This window comes from Pezoporus wallicus, unplaced genomic scaffold, assembly GCF_028554395.1.
Source record: "Pezoporus wallicus isolate ANWC-B61680 ecotype Strahan unplaced genomic scaffold, APGP_CSIRO_Pwel_v1 contig_8110, whole genome shotgun sequence".
In the NCBI taxonomy this organism is placed as follows: domain Eukaryota; kingdom Metazoa; phylum Chordata; class Aves; order Psittaciformes; family Psittacidae; genus Pezoporus; species Pezoporus wallicus.
Genome location: NW_026641787.1, coordinates 290,092 through 314,679, shown reverse-complemented (window position 1 = coordinate 314,679; position 24,588 = coordinate 290,092). Strand labels below are relative to the sequence as shown.

Genomic DNA, 24,588 nt, shown 5'->3' with positions numbered 1-24,588 from the left:
GTGCATGAATTCAGGAGAAGTCACTTATTTCTGAGCTAGCACTCATCAACTTTTTAAGCCAGGCAGTTCTCTGGCAAACAAAGAGTGAGCATTTTCTCCTGCTTGCTCTTCTCTGTGAGGCAGTTGTGTTCATATGTGGTTGGAGATGATGCCACTGTCCATCTGGGAAGGAAGATGCCCCTTTACATGACTCTGTCCAGAAGTTCCCTGTGCAGAGAGTGAATTCATGCAGTCTGCCTGGCCTTGGGGCCATCAGTTCCACTGATGAAGTGGTTGTTCTGCTTCTCTTAAGCCATGCACTGTAATTAATGATTTATAGTGGGAAATATGCCTGGTTTTGTCCTCTTCTATGGCATCCCTATGACACTTTCTGGTATGCAATTTACTTGTGTAAATAGGTAGGTAAATTAAGGGGGATAGGGTTTCACTCTGTGGCTGGGGACGATAATTGTAATTACAAGTGTGTCCCCAAAATAGGTCCAAAAACTTTCCTTAACTACTCGCTGCTTGGAGTCCAGTGGCTGAGGAGAGACTGGTCTGTCTATCAGTGAATGGCCTGTCTTTGCCTCTCTCTATTACTCCACTGTTGCTTGTCATACAGATCTCGTAAACTGTGGTCAAATCCCATCCTGAACTTGACTTTGATGAGAAGAATAGAATTATTTGTATATTTTGGCATTTTGTGATATACTTGCAGCGTGTTTTAAAGGCTTTTTAAAAGTAGTGGACATCAGAACAGGCAAAGCAGTCTTATGTAGCTGTTTCAGTGCCTTCAGTGATTATACTTTCTCGGCATTCCAGTCTGAGGTTTCCCGGTTCCTACAGCCAAGCATTGCAGTAGCCCATCTAATCAATCACAGCATCACCCTATGAGTCCATTAGGATTCTTTGTCCATTGGCTCCAACCTTGGTTGGTTGTTTTATTTTTTTCCCTTGTCTCCTTGTTGGAAGAGAGAAAATCCCTTTCTATTAGTAGGAATGGCAAACTTTGTTCCCAGATGTATGCTGTTTCATTTGTTCACATTGGCATACAGATTATTTGCATTTCCAAAGCAGTTCATGCTGTTGTATATTGCTGACTTGTCCATTTCTTTTCTGTTCTCTCAAATATATGCTTCAACTGCAAAATCCATTGGTGATTTTTGTTTTTCTTTACTTTCCTGCAATGTTTTGATAAGTAGAAAACAGAGTGGCAAGAACTGTGCATTACAGAAGTACATCTGCTCATGAATGACTACTCATTTACTGTTGTATGTGAGGTTTATTACATTGCCAGTTTTTCTCCAGCTAATATATGTCATGATGATTTCATATCATTCCAGCCATATCAACATAATTACTTGTGTGAACCAGAGTTGTAATCTCATAAGAAATTATAGCACATTAGTTTGATGATGTCTATTTTTCCTTAAACCTGTGTTGATTATGGTTAATTTTATTATCCAACTTTAATCCATAATCTATCAAAACTGCATATTGGCGATTTCATTACTGCACTGTGATCAGCATCAGCCCAGTCAGCCTATTGAGATCACTGTGTTTCTAAAGTACTGGCACAACATCAGAATTTCTTTGACCCTTGGATGCTTTCCCAGTTTTCTGAGACTAATGAAAAATCATCAGTACTGGTCCAGCTCTTTTCTGGCCATCTCTTTTAAAGCTCTTGCACAAGAATTGTCCAGGCCTGCTTATCTTAGAATATCCGTGTTTTGATAGGAATAAATATACTTTAAATATAGCCTAAAATACTTAATAACAGCTGGAGATGAAACTACCTCATTATGATCTATGGCACATATACGTCATCTGACCTTCCCCATAGAACTTTTTCTTTAGTTAAAGTTTTCTACCTTTTTACACTGTTTGTGACAATAGTTTTCTTGTTCCAGTGATTAACTTATACCGTATCATGTGCTTGTTCAGTTCTCTTACAAATCTTCTACAATTTCCATCTCTTAATTTATATTCTGTAAGTATTCATTTCTAAATTGTTACTGATTCCATACTAGGAAATGCCATTTTTGACAGAGTGTGCTATTCCCCCTCCCTTTCTGTCCACTTGAGCCTCCCTAGCTAGGTTAAAATCCTTGATTTTAATATTCTTTTCATGCAGATCTTCCCACCAGGCTTTTTTAATGCCATTTAGGCTGTTTATGCTCATAAAATGAACATTTCCTATTCTCTTTATTACTCAGGCCCCTGGCGCTGAAATACAGATGATACCATTTTTCTCCTCTTTACGTCTTCTAGTGCCTTGATTAGTTTTGTTCTTGACATGGAGGCTTTGTAAGAGTTAACGTTTTTCCTAATCCCTTTGGTTTTTCATCTAACAATCTCCTGACTGGTCTCTCTTCCAGTTACCTAAAACCTAATTTTTCTAATGAAATGCTGGTTAACATTTCTGCTTCTCCAAGGGGTAGCCCAGTGCTCCTGCCCTATGAGGCTGGCCAAGCCAACAGTTTATTACCAGATTCCTCCATCATCTACTTTTCCTGTTGGCCAGGACGGACCATCGAGGAGCTCAGCCGAGTATTTCTTGTGCATTTTCTTCAGAAGTTGTCTATAATCTGTGGTATGTGATGATAAGAAAAACAATTAATTTTAAAACTCATTATCATGCATTTTAAATAGTGCCTTGGGAGTTTGAAAACCTTCCTAAAATTTGCTTTTTTATTGTCATTTCACTTCTAGTATGGCAGCATAGGTATCCTGATATCTTGATTTCTTTTCAAAATCATCCTTTCCTTTCTGAGTAGTTAATGCAGCTTTTGGCATCTTTGTACAACTGGAGATCCCTTCTCAGGCATGCCTGAAAGTGCCTTAGATTGAACAGAATGTTTCTTCTAGCTCACTGTGCCTTTTGGCTAGTTGCTCCTCAGGAGCGCTTTATGCAACTTCTGCACTGGGAGCCTTGACAGTATTGATCTCTATTAACTGAGATGGTAATTATGATTTGTAGCTTCTCTCTCTGATAGTTATCTACTGTCCTTCATTTCTACTTCCCCTTAATTCCTTGGATAACTGTGTCCTTTCTTCCATAAGCTGCAGTGATGCTGCTTACTGAATCTGCCCATCCAAGCTCTTCTCCAACCTGCGCAGAATCAGCGTGTGTGCTTCTGAACACTGACCATTTCCTTAGCAGGAAGCCACATATATAGATTTACAGCCCTAAGTTCATCCCTCTGCATTTCAGGGAAGCGGGCTGACAGCTTTCTGAGGGATGAGAAGTACCAGCTCACTCGTCTTAAATGCCCTCGTGTTCCCAGGAAACAAAACTGGCACCGTGTGGTGCCCTTCCATGCTGGGAAGATGTCACTTAGCCTGAAACACACTGGTTGGCCTTAATCTCACAAGATGGGGAAGTGTGTTGCCAATCTTCTGCTTTCTCTTTGCTTTTAATTAACTGTGGCCCTTCAGGGACCTGGCCAGAATTTGCATAGTTATGACTTTAAAATCTCAGATTATTAAATAATTATTAGCAGCAGTGTAAACAGCAGAATGCTCAGAAAATCTTAGTTAGCCGATCTTCGATGCCAAATGAAAGTTTCTGTAAAATTATGGCAAGTTAAAGAAAACTGTAATAAATACAGAAATTAGTTGTTTCAAGCAGTGATCAGATAAAGATGGAAACCAGCAAGCAGCAGGCTAAATAGCATCTTAACTAAAGGCAGAAATATCGGAAGCACAGCCCTCCCCCCAACACACACTCACTTTTTCCTCCTTAATGATACTAATTATTTCATTTGCTTTCTCCTAGTAAAACTATCCGTAGATATGCAACATATTGAAATGAAAGCAGTCATCAAAACGAAATGAATCACACCAGAGAAGAATCACAACAAGGAGGCAGTGGTACCCTGCATGTGTTACGTGTAGTTTGCAGTTATTGCCTCTGATTTTTTTTGCCTCCCTAAAAGCTAATTCTTTACCACATAAATCTAGCTTTATCAAAAATACACACTCCCCCCCCCCCCCCCCCCCCCGAAAACCTCCAAACCCAACATCAGCGTGCTTGCAGGACCAAAATGCAGACACCCTTTTTTTCCTTCTCCCTGCCCTAAGCAGTGAAATACGAAGCTCAGAGGCTGTGTTCAGACTCGTGGTTTTCAAAAGTGAGGCCCTGTCGTTCATCTTCAGTCATCTGAGCTTGGCGAGTCCCTCTGGCTTTCTTATCACAGTGTGAAAACCTGCTTATGTCTTTTCATATCACGTCTCCAAAACTATTAAGGAACTCTGATGTTTTCTCCGACTACATAGTTTGGAGAGAAATCTGAGTGTTCAAGGGTGTGAAGTAATCACATCCCAGGCAGCAAGGGACCAGTCTTACAGGCTCTGGAAGTTTTCAGCAGCTTTTGCCTGCAAAGCAGTTAAAAAAGGGAGGAAAAAAAAAAAGTAAAAAAATATTAAATGTTTTTTACTGGGGTGGGAGGGACTGTTGCAGGTTATTTTTTTAAGCATCGTAACTCTGGAGCTGTGTAATTAGTAAATTGATCTATCACTCCCTGAAGAAATGTCTTTTTGTGAATAGAATTATAGCTTTTTTTAATTATTATTGTATTTTTATAAAGAGAGAAAAAAAGGATGTGATTTTATGCAGTTTCATTTCACTAGCAAGGGATTTTTTTTCCCAGCTTTTATGTCAGCAGAGTTGTCTTTTTGCAGCGTGATGAGCTCTAACTTAAAGAGAGATAAGCAGGACTAAGCTGAGTACACTGTGGTTTGCAGAGCAATTTAGAGTCCAACTGTACAATGTCTGGCCATGTCCCATGTGATGTTATTCCATCCTTTCTACAGCAGGTGTTGAAAGGAGCTTGACTCATCTATTTCAGGGTGCAGTTTGAACCCTGGCCCTGAAGGCACCAAACTGTGCAAAATGTGTACAAGTGCTTGCATGGCTTGCTCTTTGAGTATGTATCAAGTGAGCTGATAGCGAGTTCAGTGTTGACTGCTGCCTCCTGTATCACAGAGCAACCTCCATCCATATAGCAAAAGATCAGGTCCAAGTAACCCATCAGCAGAGAGTCATAGCATCTGTGAAGACCGCATTTTTAAGAAGTACATAGATGACTGCAGCCATGAGGTAGCTTTTGGGTTGCACATGCTTAGCACACCCAATGCAGGCTGGTGCCCGGTGCTGTCTCAAGCCCCTGCCTGTTCCAAGTGCACTGGTAAAGGTTGTGCCTTCTTGCAGCTGTGAGCGAGTGAAGGAAATGGGGGCATAGGCCACAACACAAATCTCCGAGCAGGGAAAAGGGGACACCAGGAAGAAGTCTTTAATTTCTGTTATAGCCCCCTGGGCCTTTGGACGCAAGTAAGGATGTGGCACCAGCTGGGGAGCTGCGTGGTGCAGAAATCTTAAACATGTCTCTCCAAAAGCTCTGCAGTCCAAAGAGCTTTTTTGCATGCGCTGTGTTTTTTTTCTCTCCATTGGTATGTGTGCATTTTGTAACTGCAGACTCAGGGTGGAGGTGGTAGTCCTCCTCTCCTGCCCAGCATCTGGGCAGACCTTGTCATAATCTCCTGGCTCCATTTCTGGTGTCTCCAGATAGGTTTGTGAGAAATTGAATTCAACCCTTACTGGTGCCTGCCTGCTTACAGCTCTCCTTATGTGCAAGCTAGGGGACTTCCAGCCTTAGCAACGGCTGATAAGGAGGTGTCTTGAATGCTACATGTGCCCCATGATTTAGCTCTTCACCTGTGTGCTCTTCTTCCTGTGTCTCCAGAACTCATGGTCCCTACTTTGCAGGCAGTCTTGGGAACCTGTAAGTGGATTCTGCTGCCTGCTGTCCCTTTTCTGCACACCACAGATTGAGCTAATAGGGCCCCTGGGGAAGCCTGGCCAGTCTCAGTCTCCACATCCCCTGGCCATGCTACACCCCTGACCACAGATGGCCAAGACTGAGTGCTTCTAGTGCTGCACATGCAAAAGCACAAACTTTCATTAGAATGGCTCATGATTATGAGAGGGGACATATGGGACAATTGGAGTACATTGTCCAGTTAGAGGACTGCCTTTTTTCCTTCTTTGCATTGTAGCTACAGTCTTTAAAGGCTGAGCAGAAGCAGTGAGTCCTTCTTTTCATCCTGGTGTGTACTACAGAGGTGGGAGGATGTAGGGGTAAATCACTCTCCCGTCACAAAGTGCAGGTGGCAGATTCGAGCTATAGGGATGGCTCATATATTGGCGGGATGGACACGTTGGTAAGTGAAAAGACGTCAGCTTCAACTTTTGGCACCAATATCTGAATTAAAAATTCAGACAGGGAAAACTCTCAGACTTAGTTTTGTGTTTTCCCTGTGACTCCCATGTCCTGGGTCTTCAAAGTGGTAGACATTCCAGTTTGTGGAATTTGATGGCCAAATCAAGGAGCTAAGGACAGAAAAAATATATTCTTGTACACAGAAGACTCTGGTTAGATCACATCTCGTCATGGTATAGGTACACATCAGGTTTATACCCCTGACATAGCTAAGAATCATAGAGTTATAGAGTGTTTTGGATTGGAAGGGTCCTTAAAGATCGTCTACTTCCACTAGAAGAAGCAGAAAGAATTTGGAGTAGAGAGCAACTGATCTTCTGCCTTGGTCACCCCAAGTGCTCATAGATGCAAGGACCAAATACAAGTCCACAGGCAGGAAAAGCTTCCCTGTGTGCAGAGACTTATAGCAAGCCTGAAATTACAGCTAGGCAGTCACAGTCACAAAATTTCTGGCTTCAGTGCCAACCCCAAATTTATTTGACAAAGAAATATGAATTGATTAGACTGCAGTTAATTAGATTTCAATTAAAAGTCCCTATCAGAGAAGGAGTATTAGGCAGCTTTTGAATTTGACAAAAACATATTGGCTTTATGTCATAAGAAAAATACTGGCTTGGTATTTTTCATGAATACATTTTAAATATTATTTCTTGGCTCCTAATTTTCAGCAAATAAAAGTTCAGGAGCTAAGATTATGAGAGTTAATAAGTATTTAATAGAGGTAAAAGGAGATGTAAATTGAAGAGGTAAATGGTAATGTTTGAACTGTTTTAATCATGGATTTCATTGAACTTAATTGCAAGAAAGCTGCTAGCCAGACACTGCGTAAGTACATTATCTGGGGTTACATGTACAGCAAGATAAAGTCTGAATTTTCTATATCGATCTTAAATAGCCTTAGGTTGTATTCCCTCATTCTGCTGGTCAGTCTGCTGTCCCGTGCCTGGCCCAGAGCGCCACTTGTCATGCATTTCTGCTGTTGGGCAATGAACATCACTCTTCTGAGGTTCATTGATGCTAGAGAAGGGTAGAGTGCCAAGACAGATCCAAGCCTGCTCTTGAGCTCACAGGTGCAGAGAAGTAAAACAAGTGCCAAGCCATAGCCAATGAGGCTATTCTGCTTTGGTTGAGACCTCACAAGCAGCGAAGGTTTGCAATGCTGGTGTTTTGTGTGCCCCCCTTGTCCTCATGTGCTTGCTCTCTGCTCCAGTGGCTTAGCATGGGATGGAGGTACAGAAGACCAAGTGCTTTCTGGACAGGGTCAATGTGCTAACTTGTGCTTGCTTGTTCCCTGTGTTAGCTCGGTCTTATCTCTGTTAAACTCAAGGTCACCTGAGCAGACTTACCTGGTATAAGCAGATGATCTTGAGGTCCTTTCTAATCCTAACTGTTCTATGATACTGTGATATGAAGGAAAATGGAAAAAGATGAAGTAAAGGTAAGGAGTGAATGGAAAAACTAGAAATTATGGAGGAAGACTAAAATGAGAGGTGGAAATGCTTGCAGGCAGGTATGAGTCAGAGAGATGTAAAGAGAGAGAGGGGTTTGGGACCAGGTGGGATACCTTCAGAGTGAGGAGAGAGCCAGAGCTCCTGCCGGCTGGTATTCCCTACTGCACATCCCCCCTGCTTCTGCAGGACCAAGCCCATGCATGCAGCTGGTGCCCCTGTCTCATTTCCCACCTGTCAACCCTCTCACCATGCACCAGCCTTGAGCACCATGGGGATGATGCGTGCATCCATCCTCTCTCCTTCCACAAGACTTTCATGCGGAAAGTTTTGAAGAAGAAAATCTCTAGCTGAGGGAAGAAGAATTACTGTATAAATTCAATTATCTTGACAGCTCAGTGCTCAGGTGGATCAGAGTTTCTCTCTGATTTAGCATAGTTCCAGCTTCCTAACCTGTCCCTGCACTTGCCCACCCACGCCAGAGGCTGTAAAGTACTTTAGCGGTTACAGAAATGAGATGCCTTTTCCCTTGGGAGAGATGCATTTCCCCCTGCCCCACCATGATAAGAGGAGAGGTCAGCTCACAACCAGAACAGGTCTTTTTTTTCCCCTCCATCCTAGGCTTTTACTGCCCCTGGACCTTAAAGAAGCTAAGGCTTTTACAAACAAGACATGCTTGAAGTAGCCAAGAAAGAGAGGAGAAATAGATGAAGGGCCATCAGGTCCTGGGGCTACCCTCACTCATGGCACTTAGGTGCCACAAATCGAGAGTAAGAGGCCTGGAAAGCTCCTGGAGTTTAATGAGTCAACTGTTTTATTAGCTGTAATGTTTCCCTGCTCTTGGTTTATGAGCACCCAACAAACACATGGCTCCCTGGGTTGCTGGTGTGGTAAGGATGCAAGGACTGAAGTTTGGGTGCCTGCCTGAGAGTCCAGATAAGCACCATGCGCCTAATCCACCATTGCAAGATCCTGAGATACCACCAGGGGAAAACGTGAACCTACCGACATAAATCTGCTTTATGCGACTAGCCCCTTTGACTCTGTCAGTTTGTCACCACCTCCCCCTGTGGCAGTAGGAGATCAGGTACAGCCCCAGACCTTAGAAAGGGTGAAGTGTACAGGGTGTCCAAGCAGTGGGGAGCAGGGCTGGCTGGAGAAAGGTAAGAACAACAAACAGCTGGGTTGACAATCCCTGAAAAGATGAGGATGCACAGAGGTGACAGCAGAGTCACTTAAAAATGCCACTTCATTGGAGAAAGGAGGCAGTGTTTGGGTTTGTTGGTTTTACTTACACAGATAATGTTTGGAGGTTTTTTTTGTTAATTAATGGAGTTTTATTTCACCCTAGTCACCTGCAGTCCATTATGGTATGGGCATGCTACCCTTATGCAAAGAGAAGTGTAAACATCAGCTGATGCTAAAGCCGTCACCAGGAACAAAAAGGAGAGAACAAGTGGCCCTGATGTAAAATTGCACTGGAATTGTGTTGGAATTGTTTTGGATATGACTTATGTGGCTACAGTAGACATAACTCATCCACAGGGATTTAAGCATCCTGGATGCGTCTCTGTTATTACAGCCAAGACCAGGAGGCCACAGGAGGAACTGTAAGCAGAAGGGGTTTGCTAAGTGAGCTGAAGCCCTGGGGCCTGCTAGGGCTGAGCTCGTTTTTGCTAGAAGTTGCTCTCTGAAAAATTTAGCAGTTGCCCTTCTCTGACCCATGCTTGGGAACAGACTGCTGTGTTCATTGGCAGAGTGATTGACTGCTCAGCATTGTTTTCCTAGCTAAACTGGGATGTAATCACAGCAGATCTGCAGTCACCAAAAGCTGCAGGAGACTGGCTCACTGGCTGCATGAATTGCACAGCTGCAGCTAGAGTAGCATTCATCTTGCTCTCAAACGACCCGTGCTCACTACTTTGAGGATTATTAATTTTCTAGTGACACACAGACTATGCCATATAAGTGGCAAGCTCATTCCAGCTAGAAGAGGGCAGTGATGTGCTACCTGATTACAGTTACTCCTGTTGTAGTGCCAGCAACATGGATGTAGCCACAAGAGGACAGAACTTGAAAGCTTTGTAAACAGAGGTTCTATTTTTAAATGACTTTTGCATGGCTAAGTCTAAGAAACGATTTCACCTCTGCCTGCTGATTTCATCTCAGCTCTAGCACCGTGCTGTTCTGCTGTGCTCAGTTTCTGTGAGGGTCATGGTGTTCTTCAAGACTTCTCATTTAATCACTTGCAGTTCAGAAAAGACCACTTTTTGAAATGAGATGTATTTTGGGCTACTTTCTTATTTGGCATCTGGCAGAGTGTGTTTCAGGTTGTTTGCTACTGCTCAAAAATAATATCTTTGCCTTCAGAGGTCTGGCCTTAACCTAGTGCTCTAGGGGATGTGTTTTTTTAGGAGAGGAAAAGAAGATCTGTGGGACTTCACCAAGCTTGGAAACCTTTATGTTTCTGTCCACATACCTACCCCCTATAACAAACTGGAGTGTAAGGACCTCTTCAGTCATGAAGCTGGCTCTGTGGAGCTGTGCTGTGAAGAGGTATTAACCCATGTTCTGGGAGTAATACAGCTATGTCCATACAGTGCTTTCCCTGTAACTGTAGTTCCGAAGCTGTAGCAGGTCTATCTAATTCTGGAGCAACAACACATTGGTGAGGCAGTTTTACTTTATGCTTTTGGAGCAAGGTTGATCAGTGGTTACTCAAGACTCTTTGCACTGTGTTCATTTACACCACACAGGTTTCTCCTTAGTATGATGCCTGTAGTCATGTCTGTGCAATTATATCTGTGTGCATTCTTCTTCCTTTCATACATATTTCTCGGTTTCATCTGACTGGATCCTAAGCCTCTGTCTATCACTGATGCTTTTTGTAGTCTATCTAAGTATCACTGCTTGGTTTGGGGTAGGCGTTTTTTGAGTTGCATTTTTTTGGGGGTGTGAATATTTTGATTATCTGCATGAAATCCCTCCTCTCTCCCTCTGCACTCGGTGTACATGGAACTGACAGCTCCAGGGATGTAAATGAATGCCACTGTATTTCAGAGGAAGAATTATTTCGTGCAATTACCCTAAAAGTGCATGAGAGAACAGAGTGAAATGAAAGAGGGAGAGAAAGAAAGAGAGCATGAGAGAGAATAATCACAACACTTCAACAAGTTTACCCCACTCTGTTTGAAAATCTGTCACTCTGACAAGTCCCCTTTGTGAAAGGTGTAGACAGATAACTAGACATTTACTCTTCCAGGTCCTTTTGAGTGAGGAGGGTAATCGATAGAAAGATCAGTCTGCTTCATTGAAGTTTCGATCTAGTCTTCTCCCTGATATTTCTTATGGACTGGCCCTCTCAACATCTCAGGCTCTCTGATTCACTCCTCAGTGGTTCCTGGGAAGAAGGATTTGGATGGACTAGGTTACTGGACTACTGACTTATGGGTCTTTCTACGTAAATCATGATGGTTTTGATTTGAGAAAGGGTGGAGTAACAAAAGGCTGATTCCCCTGATTCTTCCCCATCTGAGCCTGTTGATAGACCAAGGAAAAGGGAGCGTTTTATAGCTTCATTAATCACGTCTGAGAAAGGATTCAGAAGAAGCAGTTTCTCTGCTGCTTTTTCACCTGTCGATGCTGCCACCCTCTTGACCCTGCTCTGCACGTCAGGGTCACCCCGAGAAAGCTGATGACAGCAGCCTGTGTCTTCCTGGAGACCTCATGCACCTATGTTCACTAAAACATGCAAAATGCTTTGAGATCCTCAGGTGGAAATTGCTGGCCAGGGTAAATGGTTAGTAAAATCCAGTTTCTCACTGTGCTTTCCAAGAGGCAGGCACGTTACTGGACATCCGCCATACTGGGCAAGGAGGGGAGTGCTGGGCCACAGGATGCTAGGCCAGGTCACTTTTTTTCACCTGCATCTGCTGCTCTTGCAGCAAAGCCAATGCGTTAGTCATAGCTATTTGCACTTTGAGGTTATTTAGGGAGCATGCTGCTGGGTTAGGAAAGATGAGGTCTAGCGTATGTCCTAAAATTAGGCTTTTCCCCTTTTGGTTGCTGTCAGAAAGGAGTGAATCACAGCTCTAGGAGAAGGCTTTCTGCCTAGGCAAAGCAGTTACCGCTTTAAGTAGAGAGCTTGCTTCTACAGGAGGTAAAACAGGTTAGCTGAAGCTGCCTCCAGGGACCTCATCCTGCACTGTGAGATGAGTGGAACAATGGCAGTATGCTGCTGTGCCTCAGGTAATGCTCAGTAAAACCAGCTACACAGCCCTCCTCTTCCTGGCCTCATGGGAAATGTCCACCCCACATGCGTGCCCTCGCCAGGATTGCACACTCCTGGTTGGCACAGCTTCATGCAGCTCTCCTTCCACCTAAAAGTCACAGCAAGTAAGTTATCACAGCTCCTGGCCTGCATCCACATGGCACCTTCTCACTGCTCACTGCATGTCCTGCCAGGGGAGCCGTGGTCTCCAGTCCTGCTCCTGGAGGGTTCCTGGAGGCTTTGGCTTTGCTCCCAAAGACTCAGGCTTCACACCCATGACTTCCAGAAACCCTTCAATGAACATATGATGACTCTATGGCTCAAACCAAAATGTTTAATTTTTCTTTTAAACTTTCTTCTTCTTCTCTCACTCTTTCCTTCTACAGGATGGTGGAGTACTCCCTGGATCTCCAGAACATTAACTTGTCTGCAATCCGTACTGTCCGTGTCCTGAGACCCCTGAAAGCTATCAACCGCGTGCCTAGTAAGTCGAGCTTCCCTCCACACCTGCTCAACTTGAGTTGTGGGCAGTATGGGATCAGTAAGGCTGTGTGTGGTGGTGTTCTTCAGGTGGAGTTTCAGTGCAAACTGAGTGGAGGCTGAGCACTGTATGTGCAGGCTTTCCCCCATCATGGCATCAAGAGTTGTCATTGGATGGGCAGGAAAACTACAGTCTCCTGACATATCTGCCCTGGTAATCCTTTAGTGCAAGGCCATGCTCATGGCTCAGGAGCTCAAGATGAACAGTGTGCAGCAAAGGAAAGGGTTTTTTCTTGTTCTTACTGAAGGACATCACAGGTTTGATAGCATCTGCCTGAAGAGGGATGTGTGTGAGGTCTGGAGAGGGGTAAGCAAGGGGGATTGGTTTGCTCAGGCTTTCACACATTCTTCCAGATCCTCTCACATGAAAAATTTTCATGCCATTACAGTTTAGGGGTGTGTAGCACCGGTTGTTTTTCTTTAATTCTCACCCTGTGCTTTGTAATCTCTTTTATGCAGACTGTTCCCCTGTGAGTTGGTGTGTGTGTGAGAGCCAGGCTGAGCACCACTGGGCATAGGGCTGCTGGGACTGAATGTGAGCCTAGATGTGTCAGCAGCACAACTGCTGCTTGTTGGTGCCATTCAGATCTGCAGTGCTGTTCCCAGCTCTGCATGCAACCTAGAGAGAGAGGTGCTACAGCCCTGGGGCATGTGCCACGCACATGTGTTCTTGTGTTCTTCCCACAGTGGAGCTGGCCCCTCCATAACTCTTGCTTCCTCCCTTCCCGGAGGATGGGGACAAGACCAGCCTCATTGTTGTGATTTGCAGTTTTTATTGATGCTGAACTGTTTCTTCCCTCTTCTTCCTTTCCTTTCCCTCTTCTGGTTTGTTTTTTGTTTTTAAATCAGTGTCATTCTCCTGCAACCCTGAAGTGAGTAAGCAGGCAGGCATTACTCTTGTTATTTAACTGTAGGAAACATCAACGGAGGTGGCTCAGTCTTTGTTGTGGTTGTATCCAGGTGGCTGGAAGAGAACTGGTGGGCAGGTTGAGTGCAGTTGGGATCAGGGGGTTGCAAGAGCACTGAACTGTGTCACTCTGATGTTTCTGGCTATTCCCTGTGCAAAGGCAGCAGCTGTCACATGCAGCCCTTTAGGCATTTCAGCCACAAGTTTTTTTTTCCATCTTGCAGAATGGCAGGAAGCTTCTTTGCTCTTCCCTGTAATCTCTCTAATCAGGCTGTCTGCTGTGGTTAACACCTTGCCAGAGCTCTCCTAATCCTTCTCTTGAGCTCAGAGTTCCCTTTTCTTTTCCAGATCAGGAAAGTTTACACAGCTGACCTCACAATTTACATCATACGTTTTCCCTTGTGCCAAAATCACCTTCCTGATGCTACCTATTTCTTAAACATGCTATGGAGGTGGATTTCAGGGTCTCTGGCTCTATGCAAAGCCCTTTTAGAAAGGGTCTTATCCCTCCTCCTGGGTGCATTTTTATCTCTGAGCAGTAGCTGAAAGCTGTGATGGAGGAACTGAGGCACAGTCCTATGTACCCAATGTGGCAGGAGTGTAGCAGACAGAGGAGCAGCTGGTCTGGGCACTGAGCACAAACCCAGGCACATGACAGGTCTATCATGGGGTGATAAAAGATGAGAACCAAGCACAGCTTTTAATCTATTGACTGTCAGCACAACTCCCTCAGCCTGTCTCTATCTCTCTGGCCCTTACCCTGAGAGGAGAGAGCTGTGAGCCAGCCACAGTCCATGCTGTGGGCATGCACCCCAACAGTTGGGGGGGGACATCTCTTCTGCCAGTGGGTGGCCTGCATTGTGCATGGCAGGTTTGCCTCTTCCAGGGAGTGTATGGCTGGCTGTGTGAGGGCAGCACCATCTTCATGCTATGCAGCCCCCTTTCCTCCCTGAGTTCCCATGAGTCTGTGCTTAAAGACCACTTAGAGGTTGATCCCATTTATCACCTTTGTGATGAGTGGGAACATCTTGAATGATCCCATTTATCACCTTTGTGATGAGTGGGAACATCTTGAATGATAGCCAATTGACTTCTGCAGATGTCTGCCATGTTAATTGCTGGACAACAGAAACCAGAAGCAAAGCTTGACTGACAAAAAGTCAAGGTCTTGTTTTATTCCTATTTATCTCCCAGAACAGCCAGAGTCACTCCTGCACCAGCAGGAGCTGGCCCACCAGGGACCTGCTCTGTCCATGCAGAGGCACCAGGGATGCTTTCAATCATCTCGTCTGACCTTTGCAGAGCACAGGCGGTTGAATTTCCTCTGGCTGTCCCAGCCGTGACGCTGCTTGTCTGCTCCTTTTATCGGTGTAAAACTTCACCTGTATGAAATTGATGCTGTTTTAATTTCCACTCTGGGGTTAAACCTTTATATATCTTTCTCGCTACATAAATCCGTGGTTATAATGCAGAAAACGTTTTGGAAGAAAGACATCCTGCCATTAAATAAAGAAAGAAAAAAAAGAAAAGAAAAGAAATTGGATTCCCTGGGAGAGAGGAAGCACTGACTTGAGAGTTGAAACTGGCAAAGAGGCTGTAAACAAAGGGCTGTGATAAATGGAATGAGCTGCATTGGAGGAAGGTGCCTAGTGGGGTACAGCAAACATAATTAATGAGACCTTTGGCCACAAATCTTTTTTTAATGTCTTTTTAAAGCTCTTCATTACTGATGTGAAGGAAGAGGAAAGTCTATTAGTGAGATATACTGATGATACCAAGCTGGAGGTGTTGCAGGTGTTAGCAAAGAAACTGGGAAATCAGACAGCAGGAGGTTGAGGGAAATTGAGGTCTTGGTGGGAGCATGAGGTATTTGGAGAGGTACAGAAAAGTTAATCCCAGAGGCAGATATTAGGCTGTTCAGAAGGCTGTGATGGGACAGTGTGGCCCAGAGATCACTTGTGGCCATTTCAAAGGCTTCCACATGGGCACTCAGGCAGGCACCAATTTTCACAGAGGAGTCTGGCCATGTTGGACTCAATAATGGCAGTTTATTGCCAGGAGAATGGACAAAGTGATTAGGAACCTGAATGATTACTGCATGAGTAGAAGAGTGCTACCTGTCTGGGTAGGTTATTTAGTGTCCAAAGAGCAGTAACACTCTAATAACCAGCCAGCATTTGAAAAGTCCACATACTGAAAAAAGACATTTCTGGAGAAATTTGATGGAAATTTTATGCTACATGAAGCAAAAAAAGAAACAATGCCAGAAAATTAGGAGGGAAAAAATTCAGAACGACTCTAAGGAAATAGTAGCATCATGGTAGAGGAAAACGCATCACCTATTAAACAAGTTAAAGTTATTTTGTGTTCTTGGCAGGTGGGCAAGGCTGAAGTTTAAATACCTAAATTGGATATGTCTAAATTCTGCTTACCTGTGTTCATTCTTAACATGTTAATGAAAGCCTTTCCTTGCAGTGAAACTTGTGAGGCTTTTGAAACAATATCCCACAAGGATCTGACAAATAGTATTTGTCATCAAGGGATGAGAGCTCCTGTAGAGACACTTCTAAATTTCAAACTTCCTTGGTTTTGGGTTAGAGCTGACCTTTAGCTACTGGTTTTCAGCCGTCAATTGCATTTGTGGCAGTTCTCAGCAGGATGTGCTATTGACCATTCCAGATTTCACTTCTGGATGAAGAAGTCTGTGGCTCTGCCCTGTATGATCGTTCCTCCGTTCGCATGTCACCTTTGAAGTGTACTAGAGAAAACATGAGGCGCCCTAGTTTTGTAATACGTATCACACCTTCATTAATATTCCCACTTATCTCTTGCATTCCTAACTACAGCCCCAGGAACGCTGCCTTCTGGGGGTTTGTTTGAAAATGCATAAAACAAAAAATTAGTGATCGCTCTGGTCCTACTACCACATGATTCAATTCCATGGCCGTGAGCTGGTGTGGCAAGCCCCAAGAGTCACTGAGCAAGTGTAAAAAGGACAAAAAATACTCTCCAGGTCTCTGTCAGCAGTAGTTGCTTTCTGCTTTGGACATGTCTGTGTCCTGGGCTGGGGGTGAAATCCCACATCCATTTGTTATCCTTTTGCGATGGTGTGTCAGGGTGCTAGGTGAAATGCTGTTTCTGCTACCTCTTTCATCCCTTCTTTTCCTGGCAAGGCATAAGGCTGGGAGGGAGGAGGCTGGTTTTGTTTTATTTCTGTCTGCTTTTGAGCAGGGAGTCTGTAGTCATTTCTGATCATTTGAATTTCTTTCACTTTTATTATTGCACCTTTTTGATGTTGGAGCAGGAAAGGTTTCTTCAGTTTACTCTTGTTGCATTGGTCTTGTGCAGAATCCTTGCATTGTGTTTGATGCCTTCCAGTTTCCACTTAGAATTGAGTAACTGATTCATCAGTTGCAAGCAGATTACTTCAGTTGAGCACACTGTACGGAAGTGAAGGAGTCTGTTGCAGAGTGTTGCATAGCAACTTTATTGAATAGAAAATGTAAACGTGTGCTAATACTTGGTGTGTAAGTACAGTAATATTTATGTGGAGGTATATGCATTTGAAATATACAGTTATATTCTTATTAGTAGCTGTGCAGGAAATAGAATATCAGATCTGTTGGAAGTCCTGCTCTTTTTAAACCTGTTTTTTCTCAGAACAAGAATAAGCACTTCCTATCCATTTTAATATTGATTTATTCTACCTAATTTTAGGTGGTTGGTTTGGCTTTTTGATGTTTCTTTTCTTATATTTTGTTGTGACAGAGAAATATAAAAATTGAAAAAACCTCAGCCATGCCATTTTAGTATAAAAATGCTTAAAATGCTTTTCTCTCCTCTTGTCCCTCTTGTCCTCCTTTTTTTTTTTTCTAAATGATGTTCATTTCATCAAAACACTGAAGTGTTTCAATTTCAATAAAACAGCATTTTTTTTTGCTGGTAAAAGTGATGTGTAGGAAAATCTTGGTTCAGCACCTTTTTTCTTTAGTAAATATTATTATTATAGTAGCTCTATGGGTCCAAATAGACTGGAGTTTTCTACTTATCTTCTACAGATCTCAGAGACATAAACCAAGGCTTGTTAGTTTAATGTTTCATATTTCAGACAAGGTGAGTGAGGTGCAGTGAGTGTCACCAGCAGGTCACCAGCAGACTCAACTGACGTCCCCTAACTCTTAGCCCTGCATTCAGTTCACTAGACCAAAGCACCAACATAAAAAACAGTTTGAAGTAGCTGAACCCTGGCATGGGAAAAGCACAGGTTTTGTATTTATATGCCTTCCTTAAATATGTATTGCGCTCTGAGCTATCTGTGATTGGTGCTGTAACAGTGCCTAAGAGAGAGTGGTCTATGAACCCTACATTTGGCACGGGGAAAAAGTGATGACATTTACTTCTCTAAATGTGTTTTCGAAGAACTGATTTCACTGATGAGCGTGTGTGAAATTAGCTTCTGACTGAGACATATTAGGCTGTAAAGCAGTCTCATTTACAGCTAGATCAGACAAAAAGCGAGTGCATTTGACAAGCCCAGTCCTGCTGTAGCAGCTGGAAAGGCAAAAGGATTTATGAGATTCTTCTTCTAAGACCCCCCTACAGGGTCTTTTCTTCAGATGCTTTGGCCTTTCTGGAAGAGGACCGTCACTTGTTCTCTTTCAGCACTGACTCCCTCTCAAAAATGCGCTCTTCCATTTGACTCTTTTGGATGTATATTTTTTTTTCTCCTCGTGGCTTTACTTGTGAAATGCTAACTTAAACTCGGGTATTGTTGTGTTTTCCAAATACTTAAACTTACCCCATCCACAGTATAATGTGCTCTGTAAATATTTATTGTCACAACTCAGTGACACGCAAACCATCTGCAAATGTGTACACCGGGAGATGTATCCGCATGCAGGCACAGTCCTGAGCAGGTTAGTATACAGGGACAAGAGTGATGTTATCTTGCACCATCTGAGAGGCCAAAAAGGCCTTTTCTTTTCCTGGTCAGGCTATGTGTGACTCAAAGGCATTCAAGATGAAGCTGCCAGCTTTCTGTAGGCTCTGTCCCGGGCAGGCAGGCAGTGAAAGGATAGAGGAAAGCCAACAGGGAAAGGACTTGACCGACAGGGTAGAGTTCAGTCTGTATCCTTCCTTCCCAACGTAATCCTCTAGCCAAGTGGAGCAAAGCACTGAAGAGAGCGATGTGATTTATGCCCAGAGCAGGCCACTAAATGATGCCTTTTCTCAGAGAGGGGGGCAGGCTGGAGACGTAACTCAGAGCTGCACTTTTCTCTGTGTGAAACTCTTTATAAAGTCAGTCGAGTCCTTAATCAGACAGGCATGTTCAGGATACATAGAATGAGTGTGAGGAGGAGCAGAGCAGTACGAGGATCAACAGACAGGAGAGCAGAGAAGGAGCAGGGCTTGAAGGAGATGTGCACAGGAAGCAGGCAGCAGGGTTTGCTGGGCATAGCACACAAAGGTGTGATGCACCTCTGTGTGTAGGATAATACAGAGAAAGTGGTGGTAGAGGGAGAGAGAGAAGGGGTAGAAATCAAAACTGAAACAAGGGCAAGGACTGGTGTAAGGAAAGTCTATTGGTTCTCAGATAAATATGCTGGATGGGTTTGCAAATCAGTGCTTTTCTGGGGCTTTTTTACAAACAGAGTGGGTTTTAACAGACCCACATCTTGTAATGCTGGAGGAAGTCTTCAGTCACTGAAGACAGGCTCCAAGTTTATTTACATCTTGGTTTATGTCAGTGCCATTTTTCATGTGCATTCCACGGTGTGCAATATATTGCCATGTGTTAAATGGGTAATCAACGTAAATTTGGGAGAAGAAAAAACAAAACAAAAAGAAAAATATATCCCTGTGTAGGTGTAGCATCATAGCAGGGAGCTGGAGAACACTGAAATGCACGAAATGTGGACCTGGTAATGCCTTGTTTTGTACCATATATTGCTTACTCCCTTTTCTTTTTTTGTGATCATAGATCATAGGAGAAAGTCATCTTTGCCCCTCTGAACAAGTCTGCTCGATTTCACTCTTACTATAAACAAGCATTCCAAAGTCATTAGTTGTGTGCTTGTAGGTTGTCAGATGGGTTTAAAACCATGAGATTTGAAAAAGGAAAAAAAATTCATCACATATTGTTTTAATTTTTCTTGTGGCTTTCAGACTTTAGACCTGTAGCTCAGATCTTGCAGTCCTCTTTTTTTCCCCCATAGTAGTGAGGAATAGAAACTTCTTCTCTCTTTTTTTTCACTGTGATCCGAGATCGTCAAGTCATAGCAAGATTGATGCCTGAAGGTTTATGCCACACATCCCAAGACTCCTGACAAAAATCACAGCAGCACTCTGGAGTTTGTATTATTGTAAGTAAAGCAAGCCTGAAAAAAACACAAAAGAAAAACCAAGCAGAAAACAACAAACTAGAAACCAGTCATAAAGAAACCTTTGCTGGGATCTGTATTTGTCCTTTCCTCTCCTGGGGAACCTGCGCAGCCAGAATATTAAAATCCTCGGTGCCTTGCAGCTCCCATTGTGACAGTTTTGCTGCCTGTTCAAACAAGCTCTGCCTCCAGTGTACACGGTGCTCTCGAAAGCCCAGCCACGTATTTTGCTGCCTAAATGGGAGCTGAGCTGTTTTGCAAAATCTATCCCATGGGACCTATCAAGCAGTGGATACCATGGAAATGTGAGCAATAATGACAGTGTATTATGGGGTGAAAGATAATGTCATATTACACTAATGCAAATTATACTTTGTGTGTGTGGGCAGGGTAATTTACAACCATAACCTTAAATTTCTTCATCTTTGCGTATTTTGGGCCCAATTCTCCTCTTCACATGCATTTTACCTAATGTCATGTTACTGCCTGCAGTAGAAAGAAACATGATTCATGCTAGTGACAGCAAGAGGAAATTAGCTCCCTTAAACCTTAACCAGAAGTTGCAATAACACTGTTTTACATAATATTTTGCATTATTCTGTCCTACTTACACAGCTCTAGAGATGTGTAAAGAACTTGAGGGTATTTATGGAATGGAGGCTCTCAGGCATGGTGCTACAGTTACCTTTTGTCCCTGGTGTTGGGTGACCCCTGCAATTCTGAAAGAAAACACTGTTTTTAATAGAGTTTTCACTGGAAGTGAATGAAGTCATCATTGCAGTGATAAATGGTGAAAAAATGAGATGATCAGTGAATGAACAACAGTAGCATGTGGTAGTAGGTGTTACTTATTAGATGTTCAGTATTAGAAAAAAGAACAGAACAATAACAATCCCCCAGAGACACCTCTCTAAGAAATAATCTGTCGCCTGGCATCACTCTCCAAGACAAGGTTACTTAACTGCCCAAAGTTTGCAAGGGGTTAATGGGGTGAGAGACTGAAGAAGGGGGCTCCTGACTGAGACCTTTGCCTGCATCTGTTTCTGCTCAGGTCACATATTACGTAGCTACCAACACATAATCTGTGCTGTGGTGCCACATATTGAATGTGAGTGCCTGTGCTGGATGAGCTCTCTGTTGCTATCCATGGACCTGAGCTGCGCTCACAGCACCCCCAGTAAGGTGCATCCTGCTGCAGAGCTGAGATGTCTCCTTTCTGGATCACAACAAAGCTTGGACCCAGGCCCCCGTTTTTCCAGAGATGGCAGCATTTAAGTGTCAAGGTAAATGCTCTGGATTTTGCCTTCATTCTGGAGGCCACTGTAACTGTGGGGTCAGGTCTGCAACTAGGAGATCTCATCTCTGGGCTTACTTCTTCTACTGGCAGCTCCACTGGGCATTGCTCTGGTTTCTGCTCTCTCTGTAGGGCTGGTTAGGCTCCCGCTCAGCGGGAAGGAGCTATTTTGTGCACTGGGTCTTGGACATCTCGGACAAAGCTGAGAAATATTAGTGGTCAGGACTGCTGTATAAACCATGTCTTCTGTGAAAGACTTGGAAGGTGCAATTATAGTCTGCAAGCTATAGTTCATTTTTAAATGAACTTTGAATGAACCACAGCTCACTTTTATTATCTGGTGAGTAGATACTTTTCCATGACCTTGGTGTATACTTCTCATAGCATTCTCCAAAGGTTTTTGGTTTGGGTTTTGGGAGTTTTTTTATTTGGTTGGTTTAGTTTCTTTATTTTCTTTTCACATCTTGATACTCTCTTTTAAAAAAAGCCCTTTATGAAGAGATCTTCACTAACCTATGCTGGAAGCTGTTTCTCTGTAGGATTTACTGAAGGTCTCCAGCAAAATGTGCCAATGACTACTTGTGGTGTGAGCTAGGCCAAGGCTCCATGGAATCTGTTGCTGTATGTCATGGTAAAGAGAATTATAATTTTTCAAGGTTGCTGACACTTCAGTATACTAAGTCTCACGAGACAGGGCCTATTTCCTTGATGTGCATATGGTGTTTGATGGGCAGGTAGGAAGGAAATCTCTCAGGGATTAAGAATACTGGGAATTCTGCTCTGGCTCTGGCACCTGAGTGTGCTGAGCAGTGTGCTGAGCATCGTGGCTATGCAGCACCTGTGTGGGTTTTTTCTCATCTTCCCCCCAAGGATAACAGCATGTCTCAGGTTTCATTTGCACTCCCTTTTTGGCAGTGGTTTTAGCTGAGCGTATGTTGGGAAGCCTTGTAAGTGATTGTTTTTCTTCCTCCTCTTCATTTTGATGCTCATGTTGCCCTGACCTGATCCATCTAAGGTAAGCATCTTGTTCTCTGAGTGAAAAGCATGAGGTCTGTGTTAGTCTCTGGCTCCCAAGGGAATTGCTTTTACAGCTTCAGAGCAGCCTTGAGAGAGCTTTTTCTCTTACATCAGTGCACTTTAAACCTACTCTGGAGAGCTCTTCTTGTCCCAGCAGGGTGAAGCTGTGACCGACAGTATTTTCCTAGAGCTTTAGTTTCTCTTTGGGCTTCCTCAGGCTTAAGCTGAGGAGTACTTTGAAGGTAAGGGCTGAGGACACTTAATGCTTGAACTTGATTCAGTATCCTAAGGGAAGACACTGCACCAAGGTGAGTAGCTTATGCTACTGAGAAAATGAACAACTGCGCTTTGTACTGGCTGAAGCTTTATAAGTGCTGGAAATGTAATGCTTTGATATTTTCTGTGGTCAAGCTGAGGAGTGACAAAGATTTGGATAATTGGAGATGAGGTCATCAACAGGTTGTGCAGGATGAGGTGTCTGAGCTAGTCTGAGGTGCCAGAAAACTGCTTGTAGGCAGGGCAAGAATGGGGTGTTGGTAAGAAACTTTGTGGTGCTCCTAAGCTATGGATTATGCTGATAACCTGCAGGTGCAAAAACCCCAACCCTAAATGTATCCTATGAACATCCCAGAAACCTGAGAGAAATATCAGTGGAAAGACTCTGCTTGCCTCTGAGCAAGGCCAGTGTGTCACATTCATGTCTGGGGCAGCTTTTCCTTACCAGTAAAGCCAGCTCAAGATCTCTCACTACCTTGCATTGTCATCTAGACCTTTTTTCCATATGGTTCATTTAATTTGGGTCAGGCCAGCCATCTGGTCATGCTCTCTCTTGTACTGGTGCAAAGCAGGGGGTGATGCTCTCCAGTGTGAGTTAGGCTGGCTTTGCAGCTTGAGGAGAAGGCATCTGGAGCTGAGCACTGGCTGTTCCAGCCAAGCTCCTCTTGCTTACACTTGTGTTTGCAGGAGAGGCTTCAGCTAGGAGGAATGCAGCATGGGGAAAAAGATCTGAGTGCTGAGGGGAGCTGTGGGTTATAATAATGATGAGCTTGGCAGTGCACGCACAGTTGATCCGTTTCTCTTTGCAGTAGTTTGGCCTCACGCTTTAGCTGATGCAAATGAATGCAATGTGTGAAATGGCAGCTGAGCCTCAGATCAGCAAGAGATCAGTGAATAGGATCACAAGTTGAAGCACCAGCTTGTACCATGCGCATAGACTGAGGTTGTTTCAGCTACAGGGTTCAGCCACAAAAAAGAGGTGCATCTTTCTGTGTGTGCTTTCTGCACAAACACAATCTATCTGCTGGAATGGTTCCTCAGTTCAGAAAATTCCTATAAAGGAGCATGCACAGGAAAATCTTGCCAACCCCATGCTAGCTGTGTGAGCTGCCATGTGTCCTGGGGCAGGGGAGGAAGGAAAGAAGGCACATTTGGACAAGTGTTCTGGCTGAGGAACAAGATGATGCTTCAGTCTCTGGACTCTGCAAAATGTCCTGCCAGCTACAGTCACAAGTGCTGATGGGGAAAAGACTTGCTTTTGCTCCAGTTAAAATGACAATTGGAGGCTTGGCCCATGGTGTAGATAAGATGGGTGCTGAGAATTTCTGTTTTCTTCCATCTGGTTTACTCTAAGCAAGGGAACAATTATCTCAAACTGCTGTCTGCTTTTGACTCTGCACATTAGCTTTGTCTTTCACTGTAGAGCTGGAGAGCACTCAGAGGTGGGTGAGATATAAGAAGCTAGAAAGAATGAGGTTTCTCACCCTCTCCTGAGCCAGTCTTCCATTCAGATCTCAGGGTGATTAGTGCAAGAGAATAAATTAGTTTAGCTGTTGGTCCTGGCTCTTGGAAAGAGGCAGGTGGAGAGAAGGGGAAGTGGCAGAATGATGCTAAGCAGGAGCAGGGTGAGTACTGGTAAGCCACTGGGCACACCTGCACTGTACTGCTGGGTCTGGCTGCCTGGAGCTCACCTCCTCCCCAGCCCTGCCCTGGCTGCTCACCTCACTTTCCCTCACACATGCCAGGTAAGTCTGCTTGGCTGTGATAGCCAGGGTAATCGGGGTTGATGGCAAGTGTTTGGAGGGAACTGGGGTCACTGTAGCATCTTCACAATTTGTCAGAGAGGGCCTCTGGATGCTGTTGGGGTGAGACAGAGGATTTGCTTTGCCTGAACCCAGGAGAGCATTCAGTGACTTTGCTTAGGCTTTTGGCTTTGCTCAGCCCTGTGCCTCCCTCTGGTAGCTCACTCCTTGACAGTCCTCTGATCCCCCCTGCTTCTTATCCCTGTGGTGTGCCTTCCCTTCAATGCGCGCTGCTCTGTTGGAGCAGTGAACGTATCTCTTGTGCTTGTGGCTTCACTCTTGCAGGATGTTCTACCATGAGTTTCATTGAGCACCCTTCCCCACCCCTTGCCCAAGGGCATGGGTGAGCAGCAGGGAAGCATAATCTGAGCACCTTTTCATCAGGATTCTTCCT

General features: G+C 44.0%; 1 protein-coding gene across 3 annotated transcripts in view; it reads left to right on the top strand.

Moving 5' to 3' along the window:
* CACNA1I (calcium voltage-gated channel subunit alpha1 I) overlaps positions 1–24,588 on the top strand; it is a 149,669-nt gene that overhangs the window by 67,952 nt on the left and 57,129 nt on the right. For all 3 annotated transcript variants that reach the window (XM_057425354.1, XM_057425353.1, XM_057425351.1), the window contains one exon: positions 12,365–12,462. In XM_057425354.1, coding sequence (XP_057281337.1) covers positions 12,365–12,462 — 98 coding nt within the window. The remainder of the gene's footprint in view (positions 1–12,364; positions 12,463–24,588) is intronic.